This window comes from Hippichthys cyanospilos, chromosome 12 (genome assembly GCF_059441005.1).
Source record: "Hippichthys cyanospilos isolate Australia breed blue-spotted pipefish chromosome 12, RoL_Hcya_1.0, whole genome shotgun sequence".
NCBI classification, from domain to species: Eukaryota; Metazoa; Chordata; class Actinopteri; order Syngnathiformes; family Syngnathidae; genus Hippichthys; species Hippichthys cyanospilos.
The window spans coordinates 12,916,202-12,939,068 of record NC_142380.1 but is presented as its reverse complement, the minus strand read 5'-3'; the positions used below and the strand labels follow the sequence as shown (position 1 = coordinate 12,939,068).

Below are 22,867 nucleotides of genomic sequence, written 5' to 3'. Positions count from 1 at the left end.
TCTTGGGAAGAATATTTACCATGATATGAAGTATTCAATAAAATGCCATTTATTTGGGGGGATTTCAGCTCACTGTCATTCCATTATTTTGCACATTCTTAATGAGAGCTACAGTTCATTTGTATACAGGGTGTTTCATAAGTTTGACATATTGATTTTTTTCAACCTTTTTAAAAAATGCCTTAATAGAAAATAAAGAAATCACTTTTACATAAATATTCACATCCTTTGCCATAAGCTCAAAAGTGAGCTAAGGTGCATCTTTTTCCCACTGATCTGAAAGAGGAGAGTCTTACATAAGGACAACCATTTCTGCAGCAGACCACCAATCAGGCCTGTATGGTAGAGTGACCAGATGCAAGCCTCTCCTTAGTAAAAGCAACATGTCAGCCTTTCTGGAATTTGCCAAAAAGCAACTGAATGACACACAAACAAAATTCTGTGGTCTGACGAGGCAAAGATTGAACTCTGGTGTGGATGCGAGGTGTCATGTTTGGAGGAAACCAGGCCAATACCACCCCCAAAGTGAATCTGAGGCAACATCAGCAATGAAGATCAGCAGCAGGAACTGGTAGACTTGTCACAATAGTGGGCAAAATTAATGCAGCATCATGCAGCGGGAACTGCTTCATGGGGGAAGATTTATTTTTCAGCAGGAGAATGACCAGTAGCACACAGCCAAAATAGCAAACGATTGGTTTCAGACTAACTCTAAATGTCCAGGAGTGGCCCAGCCAGGGCCCTAATAGGTGTGTTAAGCTTGCGGCATCATATTTAAAAAAAAAAAAAAAAAAAAAACGAGGCTGTAATTGCTGCCAAAGGTGGATCACCAAAAATATTAAGCAAAGGCTGTGAATGCTAATCTAAATGGGGGTTTGTTGTTTGTATATCTGATACATAGCAAAAATGTGTAAAAATACATTTTTTACATTGTCATATAGTGTGTGGAATGTTGAGGTAAGACAATGATTTAATAAAGTTGCAAATGGGGCGTTCAGAAGACAAAAGGTGAAAAAGTTTCAAGCGCTTGTATACTGTCAGGATGCACTGTAATGTTCAAAGCACTAGCTTGACGGGGGAAAGGATTTATTTAATTCCGTTTCCTGATACTAATTGATGTTGAACGTGTTCTAACATGGCCTCATACGTGTTTATGTAATAAACTATGAGCGCAGAAAGAGATGACACCATTTGCATGGGCTCGTCACGTCCATTTGCTACCGGGAACAAGACTTGGAATGGGCTGGCCTTCAACAATGGATACAGCGGCCTGGGTGTGCGAGGCAGATTCCAGTGGACTCCACCCAGCTGCTTGGATCTACCGTGTTCCGGGAAATGTTCGACGGCAACGCGGAGTCTCGCGGGGCTGAAGACCCAATCTGAAGTCTCTAGTTTTCCACGTTCGCAAAGAAAAGTCATCAAGTTTTGAACTCTCCGTGGGACCGCACACTCGGTACGTTGTGCTGCATTTTGGTTTGTATTCAACTAAATTCCTGCACCGTCGGAAAGCTGCCGTTGGTTGTGTTTTGTTTAGCCCAGTACGTAGTTTGTAACTCCAATCCCATTTTGAAGTAGGGTTTGTTTAAGCAGACTCACGAATGAAAATACTTGTGTGAGTGGACTTTCATGGAGAATTAACGCTTCTCTTTGTCAAACGTGGGGGTACTGCTCCAGCTTGCTTAGATTTATCACACTGATGCATCGGAGAAAAAATGGTTACGTAAGAGACGGACGTTAAGCAATAATTTCAATAAAAAACAGGTTTTGAGATACCCACGTTTGTATATGCTGAATGTCTTTCGACTTTTTGGTGTATATGTGCGCTGAAGCTAAGTCCCGCTTGTATTTTCAACTCTACGAATGGCCTTCAGAAATGGGGCAATACTCCTAATTGGGCCCTATGTGAGTATTTACACCTTTTCATATTATCCTGTGGTGTGTGTTAAATATTTTTCCCTCTCCTTGAGTTTTCAAGAAAATTGGACATGTAAATGGTAAACCTGTTCAATATTTATAATTGCAAATTCTCACATATTGGTAACACCAATTTTTCCGGCTGAGTCACAAACACTGTGATCCAAAACGTAAATTACAGGAAATTAGAAGCAACTTTAGTTTGCATTGTAGGTAGACGTACATATAAGAGCAAATGTTGACAGAGTGCTTGTGTACGTCACATGACCAAACCCAAAAAACAGAGGCCTCTTGGAAAGTCAAATCTCCTAATCTTGATGGGTATGTGACTGCTTTTTCAGTGTACAATTTGATACAAAATTATTTTTTTGTTTCAAAATGTTTTCATTGACACTGATTTCTGCAAGGGCACGACACGTTAGCACGTCTTCCTCGTAGATCAGGGGTCCTGGATTCAATTCCAGCTTGCCCCAGCCTTCCTATTTGGAGTTTGCGTGTTCTCCCCAAGCTCGCGTGGATCATCTCAAAGCAGTCCGGTCTCTTCCGACTTTCCAAAAACATGCATGGTAGGTGTCTTAGACACTTCAAGTTGTCCTTAGGTTGGTTGTTAGCGTGAATGCTTCTTTGTCTTGGTGTGCCCTGCAGTTGGCTGGCAACCAGCCCAGGGTGTCACCCGCCTTCCGCCTGAAGACTGCTGGGGTAGGCACCAGCAAGCCAGCAACCCTAGTGAGGATAAGGGGCTATAGAAAATGGATGGATGGATGATTTCAGCATTAATCTATAAACGTTGAAAGAATCTTCATGATCTGCTGCAGTCTGCTTTGACAGACAGAATGATAAATGCAGACATTATTTTTTTTTAAATAACTTTTTCAAGTTTAGAATCAAATTTGCAGCCAGAATCATAAGCCAAGTGCCTTACTCTTCAAAAAGAGCATGTGGACCACAACTGCTACTCTATTCTATATATTACATGATGTGACTGCAAAAAATGTCAATACTCACGAGGAGGAGTAAAGCTAGCACTGCAAGCACTTTCAAATGAATTTGACCCATAGACTTAGATACAAATGGACTAGCTCGAGACTGAAGTCGGAGGCCAGCTATTTTGCATTGCCAAATTTGCAATTAACAATTTTTTTGGCTGAAACACTGGTTTCATTGCATGTTTTATGTCAGTCAGATGTTCACATTTTGCAAAAACCTTTTATTTTTCTAATGAGCTTTGGTTTCATTTTATTGTTGAAGGCTCTGGGAATATGATGCAGATGAATCACTTCAGTACCACTCACAAATAGCCGTACCTTATAAGAAAAAAAAAATCACTTTATTAGCAAAGAAAACATACTTTGTCCATATTGGTTGGCACATCCGTAAGCCACACATTGCATTTTTCCCATAGAGGCAATAAATAATGTGAAAATGTGGCAGACAAATCAATGTATTAGAGTTCGACAAGGTTTAGCAAGTGGCAATGTAAATGACATTGTTTGTCCATTCACAAAGGATATAAGTCTTTGGTCAGACAACTTTTTCTAACACTTATTGGAGACTCTAAATTGACCTTAAAGTGACACTGTAAGATTTAGACCGTTTTTCGTTAAAAATGAATAAATTAAATGATTATAAATTTCAAAAACTTGTAAATAAATGTGTTCGTAACGACAGGCGCATGCAAAAAAATTACACATACTCCCTTTCAATGTGTTTGTGTGTCTTAATGGTTACTTATCTTTCTGTGCTCTGCTACTGGCTGGCAACCAGTTGAGGGTGTCTTCTGTTCAAAAACAGCTGCTATAGTCTCCAGCACGCTCACGACCATTGTCGGGATAAGGGCTCATGATGAATAAAAAACTAAGGTAGTGTGTTTGAAAATAAATTGACATTCTACCCATGTAGAGAGTTTCTTTAAAAAAAAAAAAAAAAAACATAAATAAAAATTCTTTTTTTTTTTGCGAAAGATCCCTTTTTATTTTGCAACATTTTTTGTTTTTTTCTTTATGAACAGTACTGTTATCTTGTGTGCTTGATGCATGGTTGTTTATTCTGTATTTACCATTCTGTATTTTTTTAAATCCAAAATAAATATTTTTTTTATTTTAAAAGTAGTGAGTTGAGTGTGAAACCTGAGCATTTTCGCTTTAGTCATGACAGAAAATGCATGACGGGATTAAGTAAACATGAATTATTCTAGCAGCAACGCAATCGATTAAGATGTCATCAGCATGCACGCTGTAAATAATTTTTCTTTATACTTATATTTCTCTCCTATTAGGTGTTTTTTTCAAATGGTTGCACTAATGTTTTGAAGAAAGCAAATGATATTCCAGAAACAAGCTATTTGAGGCCATCATAGAAGTAACGATCAAGTGTTTCATTAATGGCAGGTTTTCCGCGCAGTTTTATTGAAAAAACATTTGTCTCAACACCCAGCCTGGAGTGAGCAAGCCTCTTTTAGAATGGAACTGTAAAAAGTGGTGGCTTGGTAAATAAAGTTTTGAAAACGTTTGAGTTGTCAGTAAAGATCAAGAACTAAAATAGCAGCACCCACCCTGTTAAGCTGTAAAATGTTTTGTTATTTTGTAAGATGTCAGTTGGTATGTCACCTAACCTGACTATGGCAGCAGGGCCAGAAATGGAAAATCATAATCAAGACATTTTGTCAGGATGTTCTGAGCTAAACATTTTCTGATATAACATCACATGAAATCACATGCAATTGGTTAACCATTCAATGAGACCAAAAGTTTTAATTTTCTACCACCCAGACCGCCTTGTCAAGCCTTTTACAGTAATCACAGAGAAGTGGTACACTGTCTGGCCTTTTCTGGAAAGCGCTTCCCTAGATAGGAGGAAGCCTTTTTCCACTCAGTGAGTGTTGTTGCTTGTTAATGGGGATGTGACGTCATGGCACTCCAAGGTGGGGCCTCCTCTTGAATTCCTTTACTGTGTATTTCCCTAAAAGTCACAGGCAAAATAGAATGCCGGGATTATGGTTGTATTTTTCTTGAATACTGGTAACACAGAACATATTTAGACGTACAGACAACAAATTCTTTTTACAGTATTTAGCTATTTAAGCTCTCCATAATAATTGAGACTTCTGGTTACCATCTGTTAAGAGGCCTAAAATAGATATAATTGTCCTTGCAGAGGCACACTGTTATGCACAACATAGCAGAAGTCCCCAGACCTCAACCCCATTTAAAAACCTATGAAAAGGGCTAAACGGAGAGTGTAGAGAAGAGGACTAAGGTTGCTGGAAGATTTAGATAGACTGTTTCAAGACAAATGTTCCAAGATCCTTTTTTGATGTATTCCTTTCTCTTGTGAATCTTTATAGAAGCTGTATGTTGGGCAAAGGGGCGTGTCCATATTGGCACTGATTTAATATAAAATATATTTCCTTAATGCGTTTTTTTTCTCCACTTCCACACACATACAGAATACTGATTGTGTTGTTACATTGCAAGTGACACACATTAGTTTGGCTTTGTGTACATTCACAGAACACATGACGCCTAATGCAAATTAAGTATTACATAATGTTTATTTGTCGATCGCTGACTGTCGCCTAACCTAAGATGTTTTTAATCACTTTGACGAAATCATTTTCACATGAACCACACAGTGTTAGCCACAGCCTTAATCGGCTTTTTTCCTTTAAGATGTTATCTTCCATCAATGTGTGTTAAACAATTGACTGTTCTCCTGCCCTCATAGGCAACATGTCCAGATCAGACTACCCTCCAGGGTACGATGACTCCCATGTCCCACCATATGCACCCCAGGGAGGCAATTACCCCCAGGGCGGCAATTACCCCCAGGGCGGCAATTTCCCAGCACCCCCTGCATATGGCTTCCCAAGCTTTGGCGGACCTCAGCCAGGCCAGCCTCCCGCTCCCTACCCCGCCGACCCAAACACACCTCTTTACCCGGGTCAGCCAGGCTATCCTCCTGGTGTGTACCCAGGACAACCTCATCCCGCTGGGCCTCCTGGAGCCGGCTATCCCGGTCAGCCCCCGATGCCTCCCATGGTCCCACGAACCATCCCTGCAGATGTTGTTATAAACTCTGGTAAGACAGAAGCTTTTCATGTGTGAACGCAGTACATGAAACTTTGTGTTGACAGTCCAGGTGAAAAACAAGAACTGTCAAATAACAGGCATACATATAGTCTTTCTCAAGTAAATTTGCATTTGCGCTTGATGGACGAAAAAGACAGAACTTTAAGGGCAAAACTATGGTGATAATATAAAGCCAGCTACACAGTGAGCAATGTGGGTGTACGCTACAGATTACAGCCACTGGCTGCCATTTTACATTGCCATTTACCAATCTCGCCTAAATAGATTATATAGATTTATTTCACCCCTCCCGGGGGCATTTTTAGGTTACCACTAAGTCTAAGAATGAATTGATACATTTTCTTTTACATTACAGTTCTTGTCAAAGATTTCTATGCATCATGATGTCATGAACACAATGAAATGAAAGCAAAGTCCATCAGTAAAAAAAAAAAAAAAAATGCTGTAAATTGTAGGGTCAATATTGCTCTTTAAACAAGATAATTGCCCAAATGGTTGATATTTGCTGATTTAGTTAACTTTTAACCTTTATGTACGTGAACCATTTACAGCAGTTGTATATAACTAACACTGATGTCATTTACTAAACATAAATCCATGAGTTAGGGTGAGAGAAAAGGGTTAGGGTTATCCATGAATATATGCCATGAAATTTGATGATTGATGAGCTCATCCTGTAAGACCTGTCATTCAAAACAAATCAAACTTTCATGTTTACAAGTCGTAAGCAATGCTAGGAAGTTGTGCCATGGATTGACTCAGATGGCAGTACGTTAAACGTACACAACCTAAAGTCATAGTTAAAAAAAAGTAATAAAACACATAGCACCTTCACTATAAGTTTAAATGTGTTAAAGATGACATACTTTCAGCTAGAAGTACTGTAACACAAGCAAGCATGGCACGAATTAATGTCCTTATAAGTTTATTAATTGCTCCACACAATGCATTTTGTGAAGCAAAAGGAAAGGTGTTTTATTTGTTTGTTTTTTCTTCTAAAAATATATATTTTCTGTCGACCCCGGCTATTTGTGGGGATTATTTGGTTCTGACATATAATAGGCACCATACTGGCTTGTGAATATTGATAATCAGCCAGTAATGGTTTTGATGGTCCTGCTCGTGTTTTTGCATATATTCAACCGGTACATTAGCAACACATCAACACCACATATACACTACGTATAAAATAGTAATAACAAAGCAAACTGAAGTTGAAGGTGTATTTCAGCTCTGTGTGTATGGGGACAGGGAGCAAAATGTTGGTTGCGCTGAAGCAGAGCTGCAGTTTTTTTTTTTTCTGTTTTGGAGAAGTTGTGCATACTTATGAAATTACCGAGCACATTAGTTTACCATGACTGTCATACATCAAATGCTTCTCCTCTCTTATCTTAAACCAAAATAAATGTGACGTCTTGGTGTATCATATTAGCTGGAAATAGGAGCTCTGGGAATTATGTTATTGGTCATTACTGTAATTTGCTTTTAAATGAAATACAGTATGTCAGGCTGATTATTGGAATGGATCTGCTAAAAACTAATCTGAATATTTTGTGGTTTAAAGTAAGCACAGTTTAATGTTTTCAGTTAGCACCACCCATTTATTTGAGCAGAACAAACAACACATACTAATCATGTTAGCATGTGTCCAGGCTGGTTCACTGATATTACAGCGTATTAACTGCACTTACCCATGGCAGTGGCAGAAATGCAATTAAAAGCCTGTGGACCATCAGAAGCTGAAATTTTGCAACATGATTACACTACTTACAATTTTCATCGTTCTAGCTGTAAAGTTGAACAGTGCTGGAGTTTCACTTTAAAATAATAAGAACTTTATATTTTATGTGAAAGTGATAGAAAACATGAAAATGAATAATAATGTACATTGTATTTAATAATAATTATGTACATTATGTTCACCTGCAATTAATCTTGTCATTGTGAGAATAAAGCCAACTGCAGACCGTTCATAATTCTGCTCTGTTATTGGCAGATGACGATTTTGCTGCGAGGGGGAGCGACTGGGACAGTCTGAGCATTCGGCATGCTTTCATCAGAAAGGTAAAACAAACGGCCAAAAAAAACATCGACTCTCATAACCATAATGTATGAAACCTTCCCTCCTTCCCAGCACACATTTTACATAAGTTTTTACGGTATCTCGGTTTGCGACAGACGACCATTGCCAATATTTGGCAAATGTCAAATATCGGCGCTGATAATTGTCCCGGCCGATATTAGATTCTTCCCTGTTCTCGATGGTCTACTTACACGACAATGGTGTAAAATGTCTTCTGTTCTGCCTGTGTTGTCAGGTGTATTTGATTCTGGCATCCCAGCTGCTTGTCACAACAGCCATTGTGGCCGTTTTCACCTTTGTGTGAGTATCATTTGTATATTTTTTAATTTGTTTTACCCCGCTTTTCCTTTCTTGTGAACTGACTTGGACTGTTTCTCACAGGCAACCGGTCAGATATTTCGTACAGCGGAACCAGGCTGTCTATTGGGCATCATAGTGAGTTGTGACGCATTTCAAAATTTGAAACCATGATCCAGAAAGTGCGCGAGTGTTCATTTGGAATGCTTCATTTTCGCAGTGCTGTGTATTTTGTCACCCACATTGTGTTGGTCTGCTGTAAGGGCCCCCGGTAAGTGTGCGATCACAGCTAGGAAAAAAAAAAACATGAAAGCAAAAAGGGTTGAATTAAACCACATTCTATTTTTAGGAGGAAGCATCCATGGAACTTGATATTGCTCTTCATCTTTGTAAGTTGGATAGTTTTAATCTGAATATGCCACACGTCATTTACTGCATGTGAATCACAAAGTGTATAGAACTGTCCTCAGGAAAGTTTCCGTTTGGGCGGTGTCTCACTGAGACAGCAGCAGCAGGATTGAGTCAGCGCACTTTGGCACAAAGCCCTTCATGACACACATGTTCTTTTTCCTTTGTGTTATTTGTTGGTTGGTGGCTGTATGTGAATGTGTTACTACTTTGTGCAGCTGCTGACAGCAGTGGAAGCACGGACAGTTTAGGACAGTTTGTCGCTCTTTTTAGCCAACGGCATTAAGAGCCTTGTGACATTAGTCATACATGCAGTACAAACTGTGTGAAGGATCTAAGCCATCAAAATGTTACGGTCGCTTTCCTCATCAACTTTATGAGAATGGCCTTTGACACCTTTTTTCACTTAAAGTGGGATAAGTACAAACTAACTTACAAATTCTGCTAAAAACAACTCACAATCAAAACCAAGCATAATTCCAATCAAATGTATGTACAGTATATATCCCTTAATCACAACCGTTTCAAAGTGCTTCGCAAGTGAAAGATCACAGAGAAGATCACAAATACACAAGCGGATAGCCCCTTCCAGGTTCAACAGGCTGCAATCAAATCAGAGTGCCAAATTAACACATTGTGACATATTAAACAATAAGTGTCCATTTTGAAGATGACCGGAAAGGACGCAGTTCTTATAAAGGCGTTAATGAAAAATAGTTGCACATACGATCCTGGTGTTGACCTTGAGCAATAAACAGTGATGAGAAATATGGCAAAAATCCATGAATTGAGTTCAATAGCAATAATACAATGTTTTTCTACAAGGTGATGGTGCAGTGTACTGAAACTGAAATGAAGAGAGGCAGAATTCAATGCAGTTTGCATGGACCAGGAAGTGAAACGTGATCTGCAAGTGGAGCGTGTTTAAATGACTGTAGTTGTGATAGCTGACGTTCTAGTTTTGTTTGTGGTTTTGACAAGTTCCGTGTATGGATGACAGTGCTATAAAGCATTGCTACTTGGACTTTTTTTGGCATGCAATTCCACATTGAAGAAAACACAAATAATTGGTGTGGAAGGTGGAAATGTAAAAAAGTAATGACAGAAATGTCTATGGTTGGTTTTAGCAGTTAAACTAGGAATGTGGAATTTGTGTTAGGATTATGAGGGGTCCTTGGAAAAATGTCTCTTCTGGAAACTGTCCCTGGACCCAAAATGTTTACATTCTAATCACCCACACGTTTTACAAAATTTGTTTTGTCTGTTTTTTGAAGGCAAAGAGAATGAAGTATTGAGAATGGAGGCATGCCAAATATTTAATCAAGCTCCTCATTTACTGCAATTCCCAATCAATATAAAAATTTCCCCAAATCCATTCATTCGTTTTCTTAACCGCTTGTCCTCACGAGGGTCACGAGCATGACCGAGCCGATCCTAGCTGTCCTCCGGCACTAGGCAGAATACACCCACATACATTCACAAAATACTGGTTATGTTCATTTAAAAAAAAAAGGAAATAACCCGCTTCCTGTCGACTTCCGAGTAACTACTCCTGACTCCTTACATACAGTATGTCACACGGCAAGGCCAAGGCCAGAGCATGCGTCGGCACAACTCCAAAAGTATCAAAAACCGAATACTTGAAAACTCACAAAGTAACAAAGGCAATGCTCAGTTTTACACCCATATTTTGTGTTTGTTCATCTGGAGTGGTGTGCAACTATCCAAAGGTTTCAGAAACGTTTTATGTTTGTAATTTTAAGAATAACTTATGCAAATATATTTTTTTATACAGACCCTAGCACTGTCCTACATGACTGGTTCCATATCAAGGTAAAAACAAAGCGCTCTCATGTGATACTGATGCCCAAGTATTTTACTTGAATAACTGTGTTCATTGGTGCTTTCAGTTTCTATGACACAAAGGCAGTGTTTCTCGCTTTGGCCATCACTGTTGTCGTCTGCATCGCCGTCACCGTCTTCTGCTTCCAGACTAAGGTACTTTATTAGTAATCTACTGTTGACATGCACTCCTGTGGAGCAGATTTTTCCTTTTGTTTTAAAAAGTACTTTAGGAATATTCTTTGCTGACCATCGGCGAATAATTTTGATTTAAAAATTTGAAGCTTCCTCTGCTAGTTGTAGCACGTCATTTTTTTGCGCAATCGGGTTTTGATTGTAATACTCGTTCCCCAAAGTGGCCACGCACAAGCTAAAACGGTAGTGAAATGGAACAAGGCCTGAGGGCTCATATCATCACTTTGAATGGTTTGTTTGTCTAGGTGGACTTCACCAAATGCCGGGGCTTCTTCTGTGTGCTCGGCATTGTCGTCTTTGTGACCGGCATCATCACTGTCATCGTGCTGTCTTTCAAATACGTGAGCGTCACCTTCTTACCAATAACCGATGCCTGGCATCATTGTCCATACTGACACATTTTAAATGACTGATTTGTATTGGGAATGATTATTTATTTTTGCTCTGGCAGATCTACTGGCTTCACATGCTTTACGCTGCTATCGGAGCCATCGCTTTCACTCTGGTGAGTATTTAGAGGCCTTCATGTTTGGGATGATTAAAAAACTAAACCATTCTGGAACTGGTTTGTATTTGCTTTGCAGTTCTTGGCGTATGACACACAACTCCTCATCGGTAACAGAAAGTACTCCATCAGTCCTGAGGAATATGTATTTGCTGCACTTAACATCTACGTCGACATCATTCAGATCTTCCTCTTCTTGCTGCAAATTATTGGTTCAAGCAAATAAGTCCTGGGGGTACACAAGCAGTCATACCAACTTAGTTGCTCCAATAGCGCCTCGTGCTGTTAAAAGGCTTTTGCTCTGTTTCCACGCATAACTAGAGAATGTATATCATGTCAATCATGCTGCACTCAATTGCTAGTACTTAAGGGCTGAATTTCAGATTCAAATACTGTGCAAGACATTCCGAGGCAATCTCGACTATATTTCTACATTTATAATGTATACAGTACTCCAAAAAAGTATTCCAGTTTTAAAGTTTTGCCAGTCTTGCTGGCTTGAAGTAAACAGTGGGCTATATATATTTAAATTTGTATTCACGTAGCGCTGAAATGCCTCAACTTAGTCAATGTTTTGCCGGGTTTTGTTTGTAACTGTTACTCGCGTTTGACCTGTGCTTCCATGAGGATTGGTTAAATTCAACACTTACCGGGTTACATGCCTTAACTACTACTGTATAGTTGTTGCATAATGTTTGTATGCCAGTTTCTTGCTATAATGGGAATTCATGTGTCAAAATTTTGTTTTGCCACAAACTCCGTCACACCACATTAAAAAAATGAACAGGTGGCAGTGGTCTGTTTAAAAAAAAAAAAAAAAAAGCTTATAGTGATGGGACATTGTAATATTGTAAACACCTGTAGAGATCTATAGGAAGTGTTGCTGGTTGGTATTTGATTCCTTTTTTGCTGAATCATTAATCACTGCTGGATATCATATGAAAGAAGAGTTGGTGATCCCTGTGGTATGACTTGTAAGTATATTTGTTTGGCTTTTCATATATAATAAATAGTTTTATTTGTAAGCTTTGTTTTCTCTTGATTTTACAGAAGTTATTCTTTGTTACACTAAAGAAACAAACGAGCAAACAATATAACTCCTTAAAACAAACTTTTTCTATAAAGTTTCCCTCCCTTAGGGACCTTGCAGGATAAGAGTTTTTCAGTGAATACTCCCAGATGAAGTCCCAGGACAAGGTCTGTGTTTTTGATGATCAGACTTTTAAACAGCAGGTCCAGGCGTCAAAGGCATTATTGGTCAAGTTTAACAGTCCCCGTAGTATGGCGGTAGCGGCTTCCTTCGAAGTCTCCCTCGTTTGACTTGTGCATCCTTTGTCGAATCTTCAGTTGCTTCAAACGGTTCTTGTCCACTTGCCTCTTAGCCAACAGGAAGCCAATAATACCAGTGGGGAGGCCTATCATCCTAGACAGAAGCAGAGAAAATGAATGTAGCTCAGTGATAAGGACAGTGTCACTAGAGGGAAGACACAGTCCATATTGCAATAGAACATGCATCAGCAGTGCATAGTACTTCATAAGCGCACAAAACTCACCATGCATACCCAATCTTCATCATGGGATTCTTAGCCTTTCTAAGGGGAATGTACTCGGGAGCCTCACTTTCCATCTCCTCTTTCGTATCATCTTTATCCTTTTGGCTCCTTGTTGGCTCTGTCCTATGATTGCAAAGGGATGCGATCTGCAGCCTCAAAAACTGCCGGGGTGTGGGGGAAAGGAGGCTCATTTCCAACCACCGACTGCCTGGAACAAGAGCTATAACCAGTGTAGGACCGACCAAAAAAAAAAAAAAAAAGCAAAACAAACTTTACATAAGATATTGTGTTGACTGTTATGGAAACCATTATATTATTTCTTATTTCCCAACTTTATGCCCAGAAGTAATATGCAGTTTGTCTTATACAATACAATGCACTATTAAAAAAACAGAAAGTGTATGCTTCTAGGACTACTGTCTTACTAGTATCACGTTTTTTGTCCCGATTTCTAGTCCCATTTTCGTCCATTAATTATACAATCAATCTTGCTACTAAACCACTGTACTGTATTAGTATTACGACTCTTCACATAAAGTAGGCAGGTCTTGCACTAGTTAGTAGCTTCCCAAACCTTGTAGCACCAAGTTTCGCCTCACATGTCGGCTTGACGGATATTTTCCATCTACTTTCTAGAAGATGTCTGATGGTTATGAGCTAAATGTGGAGATACAGTATATTTAAAATACGAAACGATACGGTCTATGTAACAATCGTAAACTGCATTCGACAAATTATAAAAGGACAGTTTGTCTGTGGCAAATTATAAGTCGTCGATAGTTATCGTATAGAAGTGTTCTAGTGTAAACATTTGAGAGCAACACACTTTACCTTTGCAAGCAGAGTCAAAGACCGCCCTGTACGCCGCCATTTTATTACGCAATGTTTTGCACATGCGTAGTGTCTCCAGCTTTGTTTAGCAGCTAGCCACCTAGTGGAAAATGTTTGTCATGTCACTCATTACCCTAAAATACAAGCAGTTAAGTGTACTTTAAATTATCTCCTAATATTTAATTAATCAACTCACCATAAGGAATATTAGTGTCAAATAAGGGACAATCATTTTTACTATGTAGATTAGGTAGCAATTTCCTTCTGGAAAAGACTTCGTATTTTATCCGTTTCAAGTTTTGGACTGAACCTCTAATATAATGACGAAAATGCAAATTCACTCTGTTGAACTCGGTTATCTGAAATTCATTAATTTAAGAATGCATTTGTGTACATACACATTTAAGATGATGTTGAGATAGGCGGCAGCTCACCTACCGATCAATGAATAGCAGGAAAAAAACCGATAGATGGATACACGAGACTTTATAAACAGTCGTCCGAAAGTGTATTTTTTTTTTATTTACTTAAACCATTAAACGTCATAGTCAAAATGGAAAATACTATAGCACATGAAACGATTGTATTGAGAATCACCTTTTACATAATTTGAAACATTTGAATCAGAAGAACAGCATATTTACATCAAATGTGATAAGTGAACTTTAAACGCTCCATTCTTTGAGCAACGGTTGCCATGTGGAATGAACTTGTATTAAACATGATAACAGTTTTATTTTTTGAACTTTTGTGTCAGCGGTTGCATTTGTATAAAGGAAACAAAGTAGCAGGAGAGAAAAACAAGTTCAGTCCTCAATGGTGTAGTTGGGATTGACAACCAGAACCACCTCTTCTTCCGTGCTTGCAGACTCTGAGCCCTTTAGGCCCGACTGAGACAACTCGATGAGGATATGATCCTGCAAAAAAAAAAAAAAAAACAGCATGAAGGAATGGAGCCAGACTTGCAAAGCTTTTTTTTTTTTTTTTGAGCAGCAGGTCAACTCACAAAGTGCACCAGCCTATGGATGACCTTCTCGATCAGTCCCTTTTTATTAATGAGCTCCTCCTCCGAGTCGATCTCCGACTCAATCTCCTTCAGGTACCAATTAACCACTGCAGTTTTCTTTAGCTCCTCCTCCTCTTCAGCTGCAGGCACGATCATACCAAGCAACAGTTGTTACACGAGAGAAGAATGAAGCTTTTTATCACTTTGAATTACGTTTGGCACCTTTTAACATTATTTTTTAAATGGCAAGTCTTCATTTAGAACATTCAGTTAAGCTTGAGCATGAAAAAGGTGCATCAAGGTTGACTTCTTGATGCTTTCTCCAACTACTGAGTTAAATGCTTGTCACATCTGATTTGGCTAGGCTAAATAAGTCTACCTTCTTCTGATCTGCGCAGATGCAGGACGAGCAAGTTGGAGATGCGCTGGTACTCAGCAAAGGACAGACGCAGAGACGGTTTGGACTGAGTGCCAGCTTCAGAGTGGCCGTTCACACCGTTGACATGCCCGTTTATTCCATTGACTTCGCCACTCACTCCATTAGGAATGTTTCCTGCATTTTTAGTGGTTAAAACAAGACAATCGATTAAAAGTTTTTCAGTGGGAAAAATCCTTTCGACTTTTCAATTCTGATCAAAAGCTGAGACAGCATTAATCACCTTACAATAAAAATCACAGTCGTGAGAAACTGCCATCATTGTAAAAGGTTGAATTTTTGATTCAGCTCGTGTTGGGACTTGGTATTGGTCCATAATTTTTTTGACAGCATAACATGACTGTAAAACTCATTTAAAAAAAAAAATACGACAACATCCAAATCTGCCAAATTCGTTAAGTGCTTTTCCCTCTCGAGTCATAAGCCATTATCGGCAACTGCAGTGTGCACCAGCCTCCTCTCATTGTACGCAAGTCATCTCGTGCTACAGTAGCCCATCACATTACAGTGGCTGTTCACTGGGATTCAGTATCAATAAGTTTGCTACTGCGGCTAACTACCTCAAGTAAAATGGCTGACAAAACAATGTGCGGTATGGCTGTGGATGTAAGCATGCATGAAAGCCATCAGCACCTTCCTCGGGAAGCTCCTCCTCTTCCTGTTCATCATCTTGCTCCAGGTTGATGTCGGGTGTCTCAACCCTTATAATGGACTTATTCAAAAGTCGGAATGCTTCCTTCACATGTTTTGGCTGCACCTGGATTTGTGAATGAAGGAAAAATATGTAACTCAAAACGTTCAAGCTAAATTGTTTCCATTTTTGTTTGAAATTTTTCTATGTGGACCTACCTCATCACAACAGTGCATCCTAGCCATGCCCTCTGAAAGGCGGATCATGCTCTCCAACTGTCGCACAGTTATCCGCCAAGCTGACTTGGTCACACCACCCGAGCCATCACGCTGCCGCAGACGCTTATACTGCTCGACAATGAACTCCTCAGATTCGCTGGAAATCTGTCGAAATATATAGGCAACCGTCCTCGTTTACTAATTGTCGATTCACCGACAACAAGAATTGGTGGACGTACCTTCGGCTTGAACTGCCGGGCAAACAACAGGTATCTCCGGATTTCGTCCAATGAGTACAGCCTGTCCACAGATTCCTCCACACGTGAATGGAGATCTACGATACGCCTGGCGATGGCGTAGTCCGTAACCTGCAACGCAAACGGAGCATTCTTCATTTCAGCCGCGGTCATCTGGTCACGGACGAGGGGGGGGGGGCAGCAGCTGACCTCGTTGCAGTCATCCACTAGGATGAAAAAGAGGTCAAAGCGGCTCATGATGGGGGCGGTCAGGTTGACATTCTGTTTCAAGCTTTTACTGCGGTCGTAGCGCCCGTGCACAGGGTTGGCGGCCGCCAGGATGGATGTGCGAGCGTTCAGGGTGGCCTGGAGATGACGACACATAGAAGATTCCCAACATTTTGAGGTTACGAATGGCACGCAAGCGATTCATTGGTGCAGTAGCGTAAGAATACGATGTTGCGCAAGATGTTACCGCTGTGCTTAGTCTTCCAAAGGAATGAAAATTTTCTACTAACAAGGAGAAATTGAAATTTGGGAAATAATCTAAACTGTATTGTCATAGGAATTGAGTGAATAAATAAATAACAAAACTAACCAACATATTACACTTCAATCAGGTGTATGTTACACGCACATATACAGTATAACATCCCAAATTATCCTTAAAAATATTTTTAATAGAGCATCAGCATAATAAAGTAGATTTTTGAACGTGGAGTGCAGAAGTCACCGTAGCGAATGATCACTGTTTATGTAGCTTTACTACATTTAGCAAGCTTGACATTTCTAAACAAAAACTAATAACTCAGTAAAGCTGCATAATAAATTATTGACTGTTCATTAATGAATGATTTAGTATTGGCAATGGGACATGGGCATTTGAATGTCCTGCAAATGTGTTGATATGAAGGCGGGGTAAAAAAGAAGCAAGGCAGATATACTGTACATCACAATCTTGCGAATTAACAAGAACAAAAGATCAAATATGGCACCACACCTCAGTGAATGAATGCAATGTTTTGAACATTTTTGTTTTTTTTGGGGGGAATAAATACCTGGTGGAACATCCACTCCATCCATTGTCTTTACCATTTTTCCTCACAAGGGTTGCGGGCATGCGGGAGCCTATGAAAGCGGCCTTTGGGCAGTAGAGGGGGGAACACCTTGAACTAGTTCCCTGCATGTTTTTGGAGTGTGGACCCAGTTGCAGTTAATAATACTATTTAGAAAACAGGCTCATTTTAAAGAAAAAGAAAGTTTTCACATGTTAGGTTGACTTCACCTTTAAGTGTCTTCAAGTCACGGTTGAACTTGATTTCAGTGCAACGTTGGGAATAAGAATTATAAGGCCACGACAAACTTTTAGGAACTTTGGAATTGGTGAGAGAGGATTATTCATTTCTTTATACCACAAGGTAGTTTATACAACTTTAACTTGTACCATGACATGAAATATAATGTTGGATGAAAGTACGTCAATTTTTTTTATAAATCCGTGTATAATAAAGGTGGCCAGTTTTCAATCATTTTAACATGAAAATAAAATGGGCCATTCAAAGGATTTCACAATATGTTACAGCCTTCAAGTGTTTACCAAATAGTACTTTGGTTAGGGATACTACAGTGATATTCAGTTATTCGGACACAAAGCCATTGTAGTGATAATCTGCTTGTCAACAATTTTTTTTTAAAATATTGCTTAGCTTGACTTCAGTCTCTAATCTTACCTTGACTCCAGCCTTTGTGATGCTTATAGTCTGTTGCTCCATGGCCTCATGGATGGCCACTTGGTCTTTGAGGTCCATCTTGTCAAACTCATCAATGCAGCACACACCCTTGAAAGCATACACTTATTTAGACCAATTGGATTCGAGCATATTACTCGTTACTCATAATTATGCATCTTACTTTCATGTTCACAAAACAAAGAGAAATTTTCATATTGAATGTTGTACTCTAAATTAAATGATGATAAATACACTCCGAGCTGCAAACTAAGACAATGAATCCACGGCAAAGAGTGTGATACATATAAACTTCGTTTGATTAAACAAAGCCGAAAAGACAGGAACTTACGTTATCAGCCAGCATCAGTGCGCCCGCCTCAATTACAAACTCGTGGGATTCTTCATCTCGGACGACGGCAGCTGTCAGACCTGCAGCAGTGCTCGCTTTGCCACTCGTGTACACGGCTCTGGGGCTGAACTCCTCCACATGCCTACACACGCGGACACACTCTGTCAGGTCAAGAACGGTCTACTCTAAGAGCGGGATATATTCATTACCTATCAGTAACAGGTGGAAATCTGGGAATGTTAATAGTTTTAGCCACACAAATGCAAGGTTGAATCCCATTTTCACTGATCAATAAAAAAAAAAAATTTAACAGTGTAAATATATTGGAAACAGGATGCGAACAGTTAAAATACAAGTTAAATGGAAGATTCTCACTTTTTAATAATTGCATATAGGTTATACCATATTTGTTTTTTTTCAATAGGTATACTGGTAGATTAGTATGTATGGATTTTTTTTTTTTGATACTTTTGTTTATTAAGAAGGTGTGAGGTGGTGACTTGTCTCCAGTAGCTGTAAAAAAAAAGACACAGGCACCGCGACCCGACCAATGAGCGAAACAATGCATTTTGGGGTCACTCTTGATGTGCCTGGTAAAGAAGATAGCAGCATGGATTCGTAAACTGCATCCCCCATGATCACAAACTGTTTGCATTGTTGCCAGATGTCTCCCCCAACCCTTAAGGGCAGCAATAGCTTTTGTAACCAGGGCCAACCTAAATGAATAAATGAGGTGCGGATGAGCTATGCAGTTAGACCGGAAGGAGATCTGAGAAGGAATCTAGTTCTCTTCCTTCCCGTTTGTTGTTTATTAAATGTTTAAAATGTTGCCAGAACCTGACACCTGCTCCAGTGCAAAAATGACCTCCTCTTAATAAGCCCCAGATAAAAACTGCATCACTATTGTTTTGTTAACACTATCATGGTTGCATGATGTTCCATAAGTCATTTGGTGATTGATTTTTGATGTTTGATTATTTCAGACGATTTACATTCCTACAATCCTACATTTCTAGTTAAAAAATATGTTAAAAGATGGATTGAAGACAACGCCAAATAAGGCCTTTATTTTGAAACTGATAAACGTAATAGGGAGCTGCAGAAAGCTTAACATGCACAGTGAAAAAAGTTTATTGTGCTCTGTGTGATTGATAATTATGCCTCAAAGAGGCGGGGCCTGGTGAGATGCCACGGACAATGGTGAGTATGCATGTGTGTGTCTCACTGTGAGCTGTGGCACACAGCAGCTCCTGTGCAAGTGTGGTCATTGTGTTTAATGATTTCATGGTGGGAATAAAGTGCTGACTTGAAAATAAATGCATTACCCAAAGAGTAAGAAACTACTGTGTACAAACTCATAAAATCAGTCACTATGAACATAAAATATTGGCGAACTATTTAAAACATTAGGGATCATTTGGAGTACGCTTGTTTGTGCACCTACTTGAGGAACTGGCTTTTAGCAGTACTGGGGTCCCCAACAATACAGACGTTGATGTCTCCTCTCAGCGAGGTTCCCTCCATAGTGGTCTTGGGAACACCCCCAAACAGCATCAGCAGGATGCCACGCTTCACCTCGTCATTACCTACACAATCGCAACCACGTTCAAACAACGTACAGTATGGCTTACCAAGCGCATGTGTCATTCATTCGTTTGGAATGCTGACCGTGGATGGTCGGGAAGAGGCTGGTGCACAAGTTATGGTACAGGTTCTTGTCTTGACTCATCTCAAACACCTTCTCCCATTCTCGCTCGGTCATCTGGCTCTTGATGCTTTCAGCCGTTTGCTCCTCCTCCCGTAGCTCCTTGCCACCAAACTGCAATCGACAATCAGATTGCAACGCTTGCTCAACAATTCAAGAGTCGCAAAATTGTCAAAATGACCAAAATCTTCCCCAAAAAAATTCAATTTCAGTGAACTGAAATTGAAGTATTTTACAGCCTCATCGCTGATCAGGCCAACGTGCTGTATAGTCTTAGCATTTTTTATAGTGGTTCGCTTTTTTTTAATCTTGTACAGCAGCCCAAAAAGTTTAAATGTTAAGTAGAAAAGCTTCCTGTAGAGTTTTACCTTGACTTACAATTTCCAGATTTGAAATGACGTGAAATGCCATTCATCAGCACCAGCTTGTAGCTTGTTTTTGATGTTTTGCATGGAGGCTGTTTGCGGGCTATCATATTATCAACGCTAATATTGCTTTTTTCCTTTGGTAATGTTTAAAATGAAACAGTTAAGGTTTATTTGCACAATTTCTATACATAATGATCACATTTATAGTGATTGCTGCAAGTGATGGTGGGGGCAAAATGCTTTCACTTTCCTTTGGCAAGGCTTTCCAAAAAACTAATTGAGAAGCACTGGGCTAAGTCAAGGTAGTTGATTAAAACTCTAAACTTTGATGATTCGGTTTGAATATAAATTTCAATCCGCACGCATTAATTTTCATGCAAAAACCTATCAATACATGCAATAGTTTTTGCATGAGTTCATAGCAAACTTTCAATAAACTTCGGTGACGCCAAAGTGCATTATGCCCAAAATGGTGTCAATTTTGCAATTTCCCACTCTTACCCGAGGGTTTGTAGGGGCGACATTACAGGCCAAGAAAGCCAATCTGTAGGACAGTTCTCGAACTCCTAAAGCTTTCAATCCCCTCAGACCTTCTAACTCGGAGCGTTGAGGTCCTCCTACCCTTGAGCTGGTTTCTGCTCGAAGACCTGGGAAAGATATCCACACAATTATATATTCAAAAAAAGCAGTCCCAATTCGAAAATGAAGAGAACAACTTGAAACCCGACCAGGAGTGCTGAGCTGCGAGACATCTGGGACCACGATGAGTGTCCCAGTGAAGTCACATCGGTCGCCGGCCTGAGCGGTTTCTACCGCCTCAGCTCTCAGTACGATCTCCAGGGAGCGTGGAATCGAACCACGAGGCAGTTCCGCCTGAGTCTCCTGGATACGCACCTGAGCGTACCAAAGGATAAAACGCATCATCAGAGAACTGCATGATCTTTCGCGCACGTATGTAAACTCAAACTTACCTTCTGAAAGTCAATGAATTTGGACTTGTGCGTGTCGAGGTGGAAGCGGGAGCGGTTGTTGCAAGCTGTGTTGCGGCAGATGGCGGGCGGCGAGTATTTGAACTGCTGAGGGACGTCTTTGATCATCGACTGACAGTCCATGCAGAGGAAGGTGCCGCTCACCTGAAAGCACCAGGACGCTAATGAAGAAAAACAGCTTAGGCCACCACTTAAGTGTGCCACCAGATAACTGACCAGTTCTGGGTGGACAGGGTGCGTCCTCACAACCTGACCACTGATCTTTACCAGGGTGCCAATGCGCATGGATGACAGCTCACGAATCCTTAAGCATAAAGCAACTTTGATCATTTCATCTTATCATCACTCAATAGGAAATAAAACTGTAAAAATAAATTCAGCTGTAAAGGTTCAGTGTGTCATGTACATGTATGCATCTTACCTGTGTCGAGTAGGAATATCTTCAAGGGCCACGTAGAATTCTTTTGTGAGCGGAACATTCCCATGATCCCTCGCAAAATTGCGGACGGCCCGACAGAGGAAAGGGTAAACTCTGAAAACAGCGGACAGCAAGAATCATTGACACGCATATGGTATTGTGGCCATACCACAGATGAAACCGAGACAGCTAACAACATCAAACTGTTTATTATTTTCATTGATTCAAAATAATAATAATAATAATATATAGACATAAAGTTCAGTTGGACACATGAGCATGCATCAAGTCCTTCATAATGCAATTTCAAAGACTACGCACCTGTAATACTCCTCTTGGATGGTGGTTGCCAGCTCCTGGTTGAAGACCTCAAGATCAATGAAACTAACAAGCAGTGTATTTCTCTCGGGTCGGATTAACTCCTCAGCCTCCCGGACATACTTAACTTCTCCATCTGCAGTCTGGAACCTGCACACAGCAGGATACGGAGGAGCAAAATCTCCATTGTTTGAATGTAGTGGTGGAAAGCAGTAAAATAGGAGTGAACTATACAGCGCTTTTACTTGCAGCATGTGGACATGTATTCACGAGGAATAAATACTTCGTTACCGTACTTGAATAGATTACTCAGTGAGCTCAGGGTTAAAACGATCATGACAGCGTTTTATTTTTACCTCGTTGACATGAACTACTTCGGCTTCCGCTTAAGTTTAATAATTCTGCTGAAACAACGACATGACGTTTACATTTGCCGGTCTTATTTTAAACAGGTATCTATACTTTCAAGTACTTTTACCACCTCTGTTTGACTGCATATTGCAAGCATACTGTTTCGATAATCACAACGCAGTGAAGAATTTTGCCCGACTTACTCCTCCAAAAAGGCCTGGAATAACTTCTGACATTTGTCCGCCAACTCGTCTTTCACCTGCTCCACGGCATTGTCTGCGGTCGCTGTGGCAACATCCATGCTGATATGATCCAAAACTGGAGTAGAAAACCTTAAACTTGAAAAAAACACTGCCTCCGTACAGACAAACACGAGAAAAACGAGGGCCGATTTCG

The 22,867-nt window shown here is 40.0% G+C and overlaps 3 protein-coding genes across 4 annotated transcripts; 1 reads left to right on the top strand and 2 right to left on the bottom strand.

Annotated features, from left to right (window-relative positions):
• Positions 1-1,239: 1,239 nt before the first annotated feature.
• Positions 1,240-12,357, top strand: LOC148414941 (protein lifeguard 3-like). The gene is made up of 12 exons (XM_088429563.1): positions 1,240-1,453; positions 5,638-5,991; positions 7,999-8,066; positions 8,321-8,385; positions 8,467-8,520; positions 8,603-8,653; positions 8,732-8,771; positions 10,586-10,623; positions 10,701-10,788; positions 11,073-11,168; positions 11,279-11,332; positions 11,412-12,357. Exons 2-12 carry the CDS (start codon positions 5,643-5,645, stop codon positions 11,556-11,558), a joined length of 1,050 nt encoding a protein of 349 aa, XP_088285689.1. The 5' UTR covers positions 1,240-1,453; positions 5,638-5,642; the 3' UTR covers positions 11,559-12,357.
• Positions 12,014-13,790, bottom strand: LOC148414940 (uncharacterized). 2 transcript variants are annotated; one of them, XM_088429564.1, is made up of 3 exons: positions 13,717-13,790; positions 12,886-13,093; positions 12,014-12,755 (listed from the first exon to the last, which is right to left on the bottom strand). In XM_088429564.1, the coding sequence occupies exons 1-3, from the start codon at positions 13,778-13,780 to the stop codon at positions 12,584-12,586; spliced, it is 444 nt and encodes a 147-aa protein (XP_088285690.1). In that variant the 5' UTR covers positions 13,781-13,790; the 3' UTR covers positions 12,014-12,583. The 2 variants fall into 2 exon arrangements, with proteins under 2 accessions (XP_088285690.1, XP_088285691.1); XM_088429565.1 differs by having other exon boundaries at positions 12,886-13,105; positions 13,717-13,758.
• A 418-nt stretch (positions 13,791-14,208) lies between these two features.
• On the bottom strand, positions 14,209-22,867 carry mcm6 (minichromosome maintenance complex component 6). The gene is made up of 18 exons (XM_088429495.1): positions 22,675-22,867; positions 22,124-22,270; positions 21,806-21,916; positions 21,601-21,688; positions 21,367-21,528; positions 21,124-21,289; positions 20,897-21,042; positions 19,991-20,141; positions 19,767-19,908; positions 18,323-18,464; positions 17,974-18,081; positions 16,454-16,609; positions 16,247-16,375; positions 16,008-16,172; positions 15,792-15,915; positions 15,102-15,275; positions 14,723-14,862; positions 14,209-14,633 (listed from the first exon to the last, which is right to left on the bottom strand). Exons 1-18 carry the CDS (start codon positions 22,770-22,772, stop codon positions 14,523-14,525), a joined length of 2,460 nt encoding a protein of 819 aa, XP_088285621.1. The 5' UTR covers positions 22,773-22,867; the 3' UTR covers positions 14,209-14,522.

What these genes read in the sequence shown, in the direction of transcription:
- LOC148414941 (XM_088429563.1), top strand. Translation starts at nt 5,643, where the DNA reads ATGTCCAGATCAGACTACCCTCCAGGGTACGATGACTCCCATGTCCCA. An exon ending in AGATGTTGTTATAAACTCTG is followed by an intron (nt 5,992 to 7,998) that starts GTAAGACAGAAG and finishes TGTTATTGGCAG; the next exon opens with ATGACGATTTTGCTGCGAGG. An exon ending in GTGGCCGTTTTCACCTTTGT is followed by an intron (nt 8,386 to 8,466) that starts GTGAGTATCATT and finishes TGTTTCTCACAG; the next exon opens with GCAACCGGTCAGATATTTCG.
- LOC148414940 (XM_088429564.1), bottom strand. Translation starts at nt 13,780, where the DNA reads ATGTGCAAAACATTGCGTAATAAAATGGCGGCGTACAGGGCGGTCTTT. An exon ending in CTTTGACTCTGCTTGCAAAG is followed by an intron (nt 13,094 to 13,716) that starts GTAAAGTGTGTT and finishes CTCTTGTTCCAG; the next exon opens with GCAGTCGGTGGTTGGAAATG. An exon ending in ATGAAGATTGGGTATGCATG is followed by an intron (nt 12,756 to 12,885) that starts GTGAGTTTTGTG and finishes GCTTCTGTCTAG; the next exon opens with GATGATAGGCCTCCCCACTG.
- mcm6 (XM_088429495.1), bottom strand. Translation starts at nt 22,772, where the DNA reads ATGGATGTTGCCACAGCGACCGCAGACAATGCCGTGGAGCAGGTGAAA. An exon ending in TCACAAAGGCTGGAGTCAAG is followed by an intron (nt 16,610 to 17,973) that starts GTAAGATTAGAG and finishes CGTCATCTCCAG; the next exon opens with GCCACCCTGAACGCTCGCAC. An exon ending in TAGTGGATGACTGCAACGAG is followed by an intron (nt 16,376 to 16,453) that starts GTCAGCTGCTGC and finishes TTTGCGTTGCAG; the next exon opens with GTTACGGACTACGCCATCGC.